The 14687-nt window shown below is 35.5% G+C and overlaps 1 protein-coding gene across 6 annotated transcripts in view; it reads left to right on the top strand.

The window, feature by feature from the left end:
• The window catches only part of LOC107564403 (AP-1 complex subunit sigma-2), a 27615-nt gene continuing 12928 nt past the window's right edge, over positions 1-14687 (top strand). For 4 of the 6 annotated variants that reach the window (XM_016249488.1, XM_016249491.1, XM_016249492.1 and 1 more), the window contains exons 1-4: positions 1-91; positions 1380-1558; positions 9757-9865; positions 9960-10097. In XM_016249488.1, coding sequence (XP_016104974.1) covers positions 1380-1558; positions 9757-9865; positions 9960-10097 — 426 coding nt within the window. In that variant the 5' untranslated portion in view covers positions 1-91. Of the gene's footprint in view, positions 92-1379; positions 1559-9756; positions 9866-9959; positions 10098-12769; positions 12801-14687 lie in introns of all 6 variants that reach the window. The other 2 variants (XM_016249490.1, XM_016249486.1) reach the window with 1 other exon arrangement.

The raw sequence follows: 14687 nt of genomic DNA, 5'->3' as shown, positions 1-14687 counted from the left end.
AGCTGCCGCTGTTTAGTATCTACTGTACACAAGACTCGAGCTGACTCTGAGACAGACGCGAATCACTGTGAATCCAGAACTGCTCACAAAGGTACGTCTCGTGCTGTTACATCATTTCTTTTCCGAAAAAGGTTCAATGCTGTGAACAGCAGCGTGCATTGGAGATCACGCGCTTGTTAGTTGAAGCACGTGCGTTAATTAGCCCTACCTTTGCAGTCAGATGTGTACAACGCTAAATCTGCTGTAAGTGTTGTGCATTTGCTCTTTGAATTAATTTATGATGCTAATATTTCTATCAGTAAAACCCAACCCTGTGCAAATGAACTGGCGCCTAAATTCAGCAAATTATAATGTATATATCATTATATTATCCGTACGACATGCATTTTTACAGTATAATAGTGATGGTGATGATAATAATGTATGCAACTAAATATAAAAATGTACCTGTTTGGTTATAATGATAATCTATATATCATTATATTATCCGTATGACATGCATTTAATTATTATTATTATTTTTTTTACTTATTATTATTATATTGTTGTTATTATTACAACAATAATGGTGATAATAATTATAATAATCTTATTAATTAATTATATTAAATATTGAATTAAATATCAATACTACAATAATTTTTATTATTCATAAAAATAATTATTTTTTCTATTATATAAACCCGCAAATGTGAAATTATATATATATATATATATATACAGTATATATAGAGAGAGAGTTTATCATGATTTTTACATTTTCGTGTAATTTGAAAGTTTTAGTAATTTTGTGTGTTTTTGTCATTGTGTTAGTTTTTTGTGGTTTTGTTTTTTGTTAAATATGTCTATATATAGTTTTTTTAAATGTCTGTTTTAGCTATTGTAGTAGGCTACTTAAACTAAATAAACTATTTCAACAATATTTTCTGTTATTTCAACTTTTTTTCCAAGTAGTTTTGTATGGTTTTAATTTCTGCATGCTATTTTATAAATATTAAATTGTTAGATAAAATAGTAAAATGTAAACAAATATCTTTAAATATGTGCCTTTTTTTTACATTTCAGAATAGATGTCAGATGCATTGATGTATATATAATATTTACGTTTCAAGTGAAGAAAATTTGTATGGTTTTCATTTCATGTATGCCATTAAATTGTGAAAATAGTAAAGTGTGTAATTAAATAAGTGCCTTTTTCCATGTTAATTTAGTTTTTCATGATTTGATGCTATATTAATTTGCATGATTCGGTGCCACTGAATACATTCGATGCTGAGTGATTATATATGCCACATTTACTGGGCTTTTATTTACCGTAAGACATTATGTATGGCGTGAATGCGTCTGATCGCCACTCCTGTTCTTGGCTCGTCTCTCAGATGCAGTTCATGCTGTTGTTCAGCAGACAGGGGAAGCTCCGTCTGCAGAAATGGTACGTTCCTCTGTCCGATAAGGAGAAGAAGAAGATCACGCGGGAGCTGGTGCAGACCGTTCTGGCCCGCAAACCCAAGATGTGCAGCTTCCTGGAGTGGAGGGATCTGAAAATCGTGTATAAAAGGTCAGTAGAGCGTTCAACCTGTTTTTGAGCGATTGAGTGGCCCATCGTCTATCCCACACAGCAATGCTCTCAACAGGCACTTCATTTCCACTGAGACAGATGTTGAAGTAGTTACTGTACATCCACCATCTCCTTCTTGATGATCATACGATCAAATATTTGAGACGTTGCACAACGAAACTTGCAAAATAATGAGAAATGTGGGCACCACACAAAAAGTTGAGCAGCGTATGAATACTAATGTACATTTTATTAATATTTAGAATTTTTAATTTTATATTTCCCATTTATTTTTGTTGAGGTCGTAGTAATTTTGTTGTGTTGTTGTCATTTTCATTAGATTTTGTTACATTTGTCTATGTAGTTTTAACATTTTAAATTAAAATTAATTATAATAATTATAAATAATAAAAAAAATAATATAATTAATTTAAACATTTTTGAGTTATTTTAGAATTTCAACTTAAAGTAAATAAGTTGTTGAAATAAAATAATTATACGTGTATACCTGTGTTTTCTGAGTTGGGAATGATGTTTGTTTTATTTATTTACTTATTTTTTTGTGCTTAGAAAGAGGTTAATGAATTAACATCATGGCTACTGATTTATCCATGCTGTGGAAAAAGAAACCTCATTGCTGATTGGCTTTAATTATTAGCTAAAGCTGGGCTTCAGTTGAAGTAGAGCTACTTGTCACTTGATTGCTGTTAGAATGATTTCAGTATGAAATGGCTTTGACAGCTAATTTTACTTCTGTCATTTGACTTATTTCATGGTAAAATTTGACATGCGATGAGAAAAACGTGTAGGACTTGATTTTGTGATTTAAAAAAAATAGCATGCTGAGATGAGTTATGAGTGAACAGGGTTATTACTGTAAACCAAAATCATTAAAACATCATTGCTTGATTGGTTTAAACAAATTAAAGTACTAAAATAACTAAAGCTAAATAATCTAAACCTTAATAAAAAACTAAATCGATTTTTTTTAATAAAAAAAACAAAATTGCTAAAACGTTTATTAAAATTGAAATGAAAACAAAATATAAAAAGTAAAATCAAATTCAAAATATTAACAAAAACTTTATGTTTACGCAACACTGTTTTCAGATAAAAACTCAAAACCTTTGAAGTGTTTTGGCCGTTCATTTACACAACAGTGGCATTTTGGGAGCCTGAAAATACACACTTTTGAAAACAGATTTCAAAGTGTTAAGTCCAACATAGTGTTCAAAGTGTTTTTTTTTTTTTTCAAAAAGTTTTTGAATGAGATACTGTTATTGCTTCAAATGATTAAAATGTTTACATACTCGGAGCTAGTTTATGGGCGCAATATGATGATGGAATTAGGATGGTAATTAGTTGAGGAATCTGCGGTTGGTGTGCAGTTTTTCAGGACTGAACAGCATGTGCAGTTTGTGTTTCTGTGTTCTCCTCATGTGAGTGTGTGATCGTTCACTCGGATGGGAGTGTTGAGATGATGCTGTTTCCATGGCAGCGGAGGAAGGGGTACATACACACTGACCTGACACAGACACAGACACAGACAGACACCGAGAGAGACAGACAGACAGACACAGAGAGAGAGAGACAGACAGACAGACACAGAGAGAGAGACAGACAGACACAGACCGAGACAGACAGACCGAGACAGACAGAGACAGCTACACCAACCCTACCCCTAAACCTACCCCTCACAGGAGACTTTGTGCTATTTTAGATTTTCAATACACTCCATTCTGTGTGATTTATAAGCGTTTTGAAAAGTGGGGACATGGGGTAATGTCCTGAAAAATCACCTTCTCCTTGTAATACCTTTGTTGTTATACAAATGTATGTCCTCATTTGTCACAAAAACGCGCGCGCACACACAGACAGTCACACACACACAGACAGTCACACACACAGACAGACAGACAGACAGACAGACAGACACATTCAACATGTTCATTCATGTTTATTCGTGCTGTAACTAGTACAGAGGAAGAGATGATCGGTTCATGTGCCACTTGAACTGAGGTGCTATAGCGATCTGTCACGACAAAAAGCCACAAAACGGTTTTTAGATTTAGGTATAATAGATTGTTACCTTCTATTTGCATTAATTTATATGCATTTGTTAGTCAGCAAAGGTACATATTTAAAGCTAGTGATGCGAGAAAACAAACTGATATGTTCATGCAGTCGACAGAAATACAAACAAATCAGAAATGTACCCGATTTCAGTTCTTTTTTTATCATCCATGTAATACATGTTTTGATATTTTGATTAGATATTCTTCAAGTGTTTTAAAATAGGAGCAAATAAAGTGTGAGAGTGTGCATGCAATATACATATGTAATTTTAATGCTAGGGATGCACGATATTAGATTTTTGCCGATATGCCGCTATTTTTCAAATTATTTTTGCCGATAGCTGATGCTTATACCGATTATATATTCCCAGTTGTTTTGAAACAACACCAAGTCTCTCCTGTGTGGAAATTATATAAAAAATTTTTTAATTTTGGTTAGTTTTGAGTAAAATTGTATTTGTTAGTGGTAATAAGCATTATTAAAGAGTACATTGAAAGCCTTGAAAATAACTGTAATAAAATCAATCTTTGCAGGGTTTTTTTTTTTGGCAGATGCAGTTCAAACCGTAACATTTTATTTGTGGATTTAACATTAATAGATGGTCTAAAGCAAAAGAGCATTTATTGTATTTTAAGTTTTCATAATCAATTTAAAAAAAGAATATATCACATATTAATGAATAAATCTGTATATATGAAATTATTTAATTTACAAGTGTCATGTTTGTGATTTTTATTCATGAAAGCTATAGCTTCTGACCTTCAAATCAAAACAGACTTGTGATTTTATGACATTAATACTGTTAATACTAATAGGTATCTGAATGCATTAGGACCCGGGGGAGGCTGCGACTGCTGCTACTGCACATGCTAGAAACAGCTGACTCTGTCGCACAAAGGACGCGTCATTCTGTACGTGCATTCTCAGATTAAATACAGTGATCCAAAACAGAGAATCTAACCATTAAGGGAAACATTTGCTTCAAGAATGACCACACTGCTGACCTTATCTTATCACTATCACACCCTGAGCACATGTGAGCTATTCGTCTTATCAGCCAGGCAGATCAGCAAAATCTTTTCAAATTGGTCGATGCCAATATTTGCATTTTAAGCCTTTATCGGCCGATTCCGATAATATTGTGCATCCCTATTTAATGCTGTGGCTTTTGTGTAGATATTTAAAAAGATGGCTATCTTTAAAAGTTTGGGTTTATGTGAAATGGTAACACTTTTGTAACGTTAACCCTTTGAGCCGCAACCATGAATATGACATGAACTCAGATCTTAGGTTAATAAATGCTGTAGAAGTTTTGTTCATTGTTAGATTGTTAATGTACACATGTACAATTTCAGATTTTAAAGAATCTGCTGTTATTTGCTAATGCACTACGAACTAACATGAATGATCAAGATATAATTAAGATATTAAAATGCATTTATATTTAAAAAGCACAGTACATTTTAATGGTCCAGTACTGTTTTTGTAATAGTTCAGCACTATTTCACTTGGAGTGTTATGTTTGTTTTCATTCAGTATTCTGGGTGGTTGCTATGGTGTTGCAGGTCGACACACACACACACGCACACACGCGCGCACACACACACACACACACACAGACACACATACATACAGGCACACGCATACAGACACACACACACGCATACAGACACGCACACATGCATACAGACACACACGCACACACACAGACACACACGCGCACACACACACACACACACACACACACACACGTATACAGACACACACACTAACTAAACTTTTAATACCTTAGTGTTTCGTGACATTATTTTGTGTGTGTGTCAGCTTCTGAGAATGAGCGGAATACAAATCTGAACATTGGCATAATAATTGATTTAGCAGTGTATGATGTTGTTATTGTGTTTTCTGGTGCGTCTGAAATGAGCAGCGTGAGCTGATTGTTAGTGTGCCGTGATGATTTGTATTGAGTATGATGAGTGAATGTAAAGTGTGCTGTGTTTCTGTTGGAGGGTGCTGAAGGGCGTCTGTCCTCACGTTCGCTTTGTTCTCTTCTTTGTTTCATGAGGAGTCGAGTCGTGATTCTTCTGAACACTACAGGCTCAGAGTGAAAGCAGGAATACACAATCACACACCAGCACTTACTCCATTGCATGTCAGCATGTGCACCATTTGCACAATTTAATTATAAAGACTACAGATCAACACAAACCCAAAGGCTGTTTCTTAAAAGAAACAATTTAGCTTTTTAGAGTTGAAAAAGAAAAGCTTGCTTTATGAATCAGTTTGACAGTGAAGATTGTCCCTGTGTGTGTGAAGGGGGTCTGAATACTTTCCGTACCCACTGTATATATATACAGATAAACACATATGCAGTTTTTTTATCATTCAGAATTTTTTAAAAACCGTAAACAAACTGTTTTGCACTTTTATTTTATATTTGAAGTCATTGTTTTTTTTGTTAATTGTTTACTCTTATTACATTTACTACATTTGCAAATTTTCTTATTTATGCACAAATTTTCATATTCATTACATTTCATTTTCATATTTTTATTTTATTTATATATTTTTTTTACGTTATTTTATTTTTGTTGCTTTGTTCACTGGATTTGCATATTATTTGTATTGTATTTTTATTAATTACGTTTACTCTATTTGCATTTTCATTTTAATTATTCAGTTTGCATATCTTATTTTCATTTATTTGCATATTTTTGTTTACATTCTTTGCTTAGGCACTCCATGTGCATGTTATTTTTTATTTGGTTACATTCACTCCATTTGCATAATTTAATTTTTTATTTTAAGTTATCTTATTTTTTTTATTTTTGTCTTGTTGTATTCAGTTCCCCATTTGTGTTTTTTTGTTGTTGTTTTTTTGGTATTTGTACATTTGATTTGCTTTTTTTTTAACTTTTTTTTTTTTGGACATTCACTCCATTTGAATATTGTTTAATTTACTTGTTTTTTTCTACTTGTACACTCTAGTTGCATATTTTTATTTTCTTGTAAATTACCCATTTTACACTTTGATTTAGGCTGCAGACTACTAACAGCTAAACACTAAACGGAAACAGAAAGAGAGTCTAGACAGATGAACAGACTGTGGGCTGTAATAATGAACGTGACCTTGTGTCTACAGCAGTTCTTCAGGCTTTGGTTCAGTTCCAGATTGATTCCCTCACAGCTCGCCTCGTCTGACCTCTGACCCCAGCCGCTCGCTTTTAACAGCCTTACAGTCTGGCTCTGTCAGCTCCGTCCAAACCGAGCATTAGCATTGCTAAGCAGCAGTGTGTTTGGATGAAATGCCTGTCAGTGCTTATTCTGATGCATGTTGTACAGTATTACAAAAGTACATGTTCCATCCTGGCTGGTTTATGCAATTTCTGACAGTCAGTGTGTACAGGTTTATACAGGTGCATCTCAATAAAGTAGAATGTCGTGGAAAAGTTCATTTATTTCAGTAATTCAACTCAAATTGTGAAACTCGTGTATTAAATAAATTCAATGCACACAGACTGACATTTAAGTCTTTGGTTCTTTTAATTGTCAGCTTTCTGTTAACATGCTTGGATACAGCACTCTGTGAACAGCCGGGTTCTTTGGCAATGAATGCTTGTGGCTTACCCTCCTTGTGAAGGGTGTCAATGATTGTCTTCTGGACAACTGTCAGATCAGCAGTCTTCCCCATGATTGTGTAGCCTAGTGAACCAAACTGAGAGACCATTTTGAAGGCTCAGGAAACCTTTGCAGGTGTTTTGAGTTGATTAGCTGATGGGCATGTCACCATATTCTAATTTGTTGAGATAGTGAATTGGTGGGTTTTTGTTAAATGTGAGCCAAAATCATCACAATTAAAAGAACCAAAGACTTAAACTACTTCAGTCTGTGTGCATTGAATTTATTTAATACACGAGTTTCACAATTTGAGTTGAATTACTGAAATAAATGAACTTTTCCACGACATTCTAATTTATTGAGATGCACCTGTATATTAGTTTGTGTGGAAACAAAGTTGTACTAGATGTACACTAGTTTTGATAAACGTTTGTGGTTTCATATTTTCGTAATAATCAAATCTTTTGAGGCACTTGCTTAACTATTAATTGTCAACTCCATTTGCAAATTATTTTATTTTATTTCTTGTTTGCCCCATTTGTATATTTTTATTTTAGGCACTCAATTTGCATTATTTTATTTTATTACGTTCATTCTTTTTGCATTTTAATTTTTTCTTGTATTTTATTACATGTACTCCATTTGAAAATGTTTATTTTTTTGTTATTACTTGTTAACTTTGTGCATATTCTTACAGTATTTTTTCTTATTTAATTTAATTTTAGTCACCCCATTTGCTTTTTTTTTTTTTGGGGGGGGATTTTCAGATTCTTTTCATTGGCATATTTTTTTATTTTATGACATCCACTCCATTTGCATTTTCATTTTATTTAATTATTTGTTCACTTCATTTGAATTTGTTTTATTACATTCACCCCATGTGCACATTTTATTGTGCCAGTTTTTCACTATTATTTTCATCTAGGCAGCACACCTGGTAGCTATTAGCAGATAAACTTGACATAATATATGCGTATTTGCAGACACATGCATATTCATATCACAGAATTTCGGACAGAAGTTGTATTTTCTGAATTCATTCTCATTCTGTCTGTGTCTCGCACACAAACACAGTGAAAGATGACTGTCCAGAAGACTAAATGAATGACCGTCCCGTCTGCTGATCACAGCAGCACATTATTGCAGCGAAAAACGCTCGCTCAGCAGCTCCCGCCGGGAAGAAATCCATCTGAGAGAATGATGATTAAAGAAGTGTCAGCTGGAAAAAGAGTATACATTATTATTATTGAACACGCACACACTGATCAGACAGAACCAGATGATTCATTGGACGATAATCCACAAATTAAGACTTTTGTATATTTAGTCCATTTAGCCTGCCTGCATAGATGTAAATCATCCATTTTAATTTGTAAATGTAAACAGTTTGCTAGTTTTAGTCTAGTGTCTGATCTAATTGTCTTGACAACATTGGCAACCGCATAGCAACACCTTGGTAGCCATTATAAGAAGGTATATTATAGGAAGCACATACAGTAGCAACAAGTGTAAAACCATTCAGAACACCTTGACAACTGCATTGCAACACTTTGGTAACCATCTGGAATATTATAACAAACCCATACTGTAGCAACACACTAAAAACCACTCGGAACACCTTGACAACTGCATAGTAACACCTTGACAACCATCTAGAATATTACAAGAAACACATACTGTAGCAACACACTCAACCACTCAGAAAACCTTGGCAACCAACCAGAAAATGATAACAAAAACATACTGTAGCAACACATTAAAAAAACACTCCGAACACCTTGACAACCGGATAGCAACACCTTGGCAACCATACAGAATATTATAACAAAACACACTGTAGAAGTACACTAAAACCCATTCAGAACACCTTAACAACCGCATAGCAACACCTTGGAAACCATACGGAATATTACAACAAAACACACTGTAGCAGTACACTAAAAATCATTCAGAACACCTTAACAACTGCATAGCAACACCTTGGAAACCATACGGAATATTACAACAAAACACACTGTAGCAGTACACTAAAAATCATTCAGAACACCTTAACAACCGCATAGCAACACCTTGGAAACCATACGGAATATTATAACAAAACACACTGTAGCAGTACACTAAAAATCATTCAGAACACCCTGGAAACTGCATGGCAACAACTTGGTAACCATCCAGAATATAATAACAAACACATACTGTAGTAACGCACTAAAAAACACTCCGAACAAATTGACAACCACATAGCAACACCTTGGCAACCATACAGAATATTATAGCAAAAATGTACAGTAGCAACACACTAAAAACACTCAAACACCTTGGCAACCACATAGCATCACCTTGGTAACCATCCAGAATATATTAGCAACCACTTACTCTAGCAACGCAATAAAAACCACTCAGAAGTCACTTCGCAGGACCTTGGTAACCACTCAGAGCAACTGATTCAAATCAGTTTGAATTAGCGACAGTGCACTTAAACAAATGTTGTGTTTATGTTACAGATACGCCAGTCTGTATTTCTGCTGTGCCATTGAGGACCAGGATAACGAACTGATCACACTGGAGATCATCCACCGCTACGTCGAGCTGCTCGACAAATACTTCGGCAGCGTAAGTCGCGCGGCAGAAAATAAACTGATGTTACTAGTTGCCTCCAAAAACGAAAGCGATTGCAGATAACAGTGATTGATCTTCGCAAACTCAGGTCTGCGAGCTGGATATCATCTTTAACTTCGAGAAGGCGTATTTTATCCTGGACGAGTTCCTGCTGGGAGGCGAGGCTCAGGAGACGTCGAAGAAAAACGTCCTGAAAGCCATCGAGCAGGCGGATCTGCTGCAGGAGGTGAGGCGCCTGTGCTTCCTTAAAGCATTTCGGGGACAGAAACACTTTGCTGAGCAATATAGTTGAAGTTAATTAGTCAGCTGACTTGTTTATATCTAGCGTCTATAGAATAATAACACATCAGGTTTAATGGGTCTCTTGCCCTCTTGAGTACTGAGGTTTATTACCACCACTGCAAAGCAACAGGGCCGTTAGCGTACATCATCGTGTTTTTGGCCTCTCACTTTGAATTGAATAGCAGAAATCCCTCAGGAGCTGCAGGTTCACAATGACTCATTGGTTATCGGCGCGCACACACACATACTGCTCTTGTGTGTGTGTGTTACCCAGCCGGCCCGGCGCTTGCAAAACAAAACGTTCCTTTGTTCGTTACAGTGTAGAGGAGCTGAGCTTTCAAACACAATCTTTTCATCTTCGTCTTCGTGGAGTCTTACAGACGCGCAGATCTGCAGGATATCTGTCCTGATGCTGGGGTTTCAGATTGAAGCTGAAGTGTGTCTTTTTTTTAAGGTTACAGTGTTTTCTCGTATTCCATTTGAATGTGCAGAGTTGCTATACGTCTAATCTGAAGTCTAAACGACTGCCTAGTAACACTTTTGCAATCACCCAGATCCCTAGCAACCGCATAGCAACACCATAGGAACCACTCTGAGCATTCTACTAGTCACCTTAGAACTGCCTAGCAACATCCTGGCAACTGTCCACAATGCTGTATCAACCGCATAGCAACACACAAAAACTTGGCAACTGTCCAGTGCAATATAGCTACCACATACAATGCTCTAAAAACCTCTCTGATCTCCTTGGTAACCACATAGCAACGCCACAGTAACCATTTAAAAATCACCTCAGAACTGCATAGCATCACCCTAGCCTAGCAACCATTCATTATAGCAAAACCATACTCAAAACACAAAAAAATAACATGGCAATCGCATAGCAACAACCTGGCAACCACTCATAATACTACAGCAACTGCATAGCAACACTATAGGAACCACCCACAACATTCTAACAGTCACCTTAGAACCGCATAACAACACCCTAGTAACCATTCAGTGTATTATAATCGAATAAATACTGTAGCAAAAAGCGAAAAAACCTGTTAGTAACCATCCAGAATATTATAACAAATACATACTGTAGCAACACACACACAACCACTCAGGACACCTTGGTAACCACATACCAACACCTTGACAACCATCCAGAACATTATAGCAACCACATACTATAGCAGCACACTCAAAAACACCTTGACAACTGCACAGAAGCACCACATTTACCGCTCCAAGAATTTCAACAGTCACCTTGGAACTGCATAGCAACACCCTGACAACCATCCAGAACACTGTATCAACCACTTAGTAACACACTAAAAACACTCTATTTAACACCGTAACCACTCAGAGAACTCTAACAGTCTCCTCACAACTGCGTAGCAACATCCTAACAACCATTTAGAGCATTATAGCAACTAAATACTGTAGCAAAAAGATTAAACACTCAAAACACCATGGTAATCACAGAGCAACAACTTAACAGCATACTAAAAGTAACAGCATACTAAAAAACACACTCTGAACAACCGCATGGCAACAATTAGGCAACCGTCCAGTGCAAGGAACCACCCAGAACTTTCTAACAGTAACTCAGTCAGAACAGCATAGCAACACCTTAGTAACCTTTCAGAGCATTATAGCAACAACATATTGTAGCAACAAGAAAACATCTAGGCAATCACAGAATAACCTGACAACCACATAGCAACACTATAGGAACCACCCAAAACATTCTAACAGGCATCTCAGAAACGCATAGCAACACCCTAGCAACCGTTCAGGGCATTATAGCAGCCTCATACTGTAGCAGCATCCTAAAAAATGCTCAAAACACCTTAGCAGTCGCATAGCAACACCTTGGTAACCATCCAGAATATTAGAACAAATACATACTGTAACAACACACTCAAAACACTTTGTTAACTGCATAGCAACACCTTGGCAACCTTCCAGAACGTTATAGCAACCACATACTGTAGCAGCACACTCAAAACACCTTGGCAACTGCACAGAAGCACTGCATTTACCGCTCATAACTCCAACAGTCGCCTTAGAACTGCATAGCAACACCCTGACAACCATTCAGAACACTGCAACAACCACATACTGTAGCAACACACTCAAAACCACTCAAACACCATGGCATCCACATAGCAACAACTTGGTCACCATTTGGTATATTATAACAAACAAGTACTGTAGCAACACAGAAAAAAAATCAGCGCACCTTGGTAGCCACATAGCAACGGCATGACAGCCAGCCAGAATGTTCTAGCAACACCCTAGCAACTACCCAGAATGTCCTAGCAACCTCATAATTACAGCCTAGTAACTAGCCAAAATTGCAATTAACCAGGCTGCTTTAGTAACTGCATAAAACATGCTAAAAACTAGACAAGACCATAGCGATTGCATAGCAATGGCGTGGCAACATAAATTGCGCTTGCAGTTCTGCTTTGTGCCTCTAGAGGAGAAATGGCGCACTTCAGCTTTAATTCAGGTGTGCTCTTGTAGAGATATTTTCACACTGAATTTGAAATTAAATTCTTCTCTCTGTTGCTTTCTGTATCCATCCCTCGTTTTGTCCAACTGCATTGTTTTGATTTACAGAATCTAGATTTTCAGATTCGTCTGCTTCCAGGTATGATTTATGGATTATTGACCGTTAGTCGTCAGTCTCCCTGTAGCTCTAGTCATTAATCTGATCCCAGTGCAACGTGATTTTATTCTGCATGTTGTTAGCTTCCGGAATGACGAATCCGTCCACTGGATGCCATGTAGAATTTTAGTTAGTAGTAACTATAGTAACTATAGAAGAATTGAGTGAATCTCATGAAAACGGGTCACATTGCAACACAAACCCAAATGAATCAAACAAGAAATAATATTTTACTTAAAGAAAATTGTTTGAGGAAAATAACATCACATTCTAAAATCTGAATGACCCAAAACATAGACTTGATTTTTAGTCAAACAAAATCATTTTTTGTTTCTCTGTTTTTCTTCCTACAAAATCAAAAGGAAAAAATTAAAGAATGTTTTATAAAATATATAGTTTATATTTTGATTGAGAGAAAACATGATTAATAGTAATTAATGACTTTCTTGTATTTTTTGTTAAATTTTGACCAATACGTTTCCACTTAAGCCAGTTTTAAGTAAAATACAAATATTATGTGTAAATATGTATCTGTGCATTTTTCAAAATACATTTATTTTTCCACATTTCACACCAAAGCCAAAAGGGAAAAAATATAAAACTCATATTTTTTTTAGTAAAAAAATAAGTATTTATAATTTTTAAATTAATACAGTTTTTAATAATTAAGATTTTGTTTTTGCATTGACGTTATTCGTTTCCTCATTTTCTTTACGTAAAATACAAATTCTTATTTCTTATTTTGATTGAATGTTCTTGACATGCTTTGTGAGATTCACCCATTTAGTTACTAATGAAGCCAAGCAGCTTAGTTCCTGAATATTATCATAAATTCTCCCAGCATAAGGGGTTTTGGATGAATGAATGATGGGATTGTCTGTTTTTGTAATTCCGGTTGATTTAGGCATTAGTTACAGACTAGAGGCAGTAGAAACATTCATTCACCATCGTTAAACCCAAGTTTGTGGAGCTTTGAAAGCAGAACGGAGCTGCGGTTTATCATCTCTGACTGCGATCCTGACAGACTTTGTCCCGAGGGCCAAATTACAGGCAGACAAAGGAGAACGAGAGAACAAAGACGTGCTGTCCACGCTTTAGCAGCAGTTTACCCACAGAGCACTGCAAAATGATTGAACCAGTTATGCATCTTCATACTGGCATCATGGTTCGAGTAACTGCATGCATTTTTGTACGAGATAAACAAATGTGCATAAATAACATCTAAAACCATTATCAGCTTGAGCCTCAGGGGCTGCCGTAGTCCCGACTGGGCTTTGTCCTTTATCCGCTGATTTGAGGTCAGATTTGTGTTTGACGTTTTAACCAATCTGCTTTGGGTTTTAATGAGCTTCTGCTCCGTTTCAGCGGTTTGTGACTGTATTGTTCATACGTTTAGTAAATAAATGAAAATCATCAGTGAAACCGATATTTTTGCACATTAAACTAGTCAAATCACTTAATTATTGTGATTGAACTACTATTTTTGTACTCGTTACTATAAGTGTTTAATGCGTACAGCCTTTTGACCAATGAATTTACACTCAAGCCAGTTTTTTTCCCCTCTGAAATGTACAAATGTTATGTGTGAATTTATAAATGAACTGTTGCTTCAAAAATATTACCCATCTCCAAAAGGCGCATGATGTGGCACATTTATTTTTGTGGAAATATTTACTTAAGTAAAACTAAAACTAAAACCATTAAAAAAAACATTGTTACTTTACATATATTAGTTAATATTACATACTATTTTAATTATTTTAGTAGATCAAATTAAATATAGATTTGTTGTCTAATTTGATTTACTACAAATATAATGTGTGTGTGTGTGTGTGTGTGTATATATATATATATATATATATATATATA

Source organism: Sinocyclocheilus grahami, unplaced genomic scaffold (genome assembly GCF_001515645.1).
Source record: "Sinocyclocheilus grahami isolate Dianchi unplaced genomic scaffold, SAMN03320097.WGS_v1.1 scaffold932.1, whole genome shotgun sequence".
Classification (NCBI taxonomy): Eukaryota; Metazoa; Chordata; class Actinopteri; order Cypriniformes; family Cyprinidae; genus Sinocyclocheilus; species Sinocyclocheilus grahami.
Note: the sequence above shows the minus strand (reverse complement) of the source record. Positions and strands in the feature narration are given on the sequence as shown.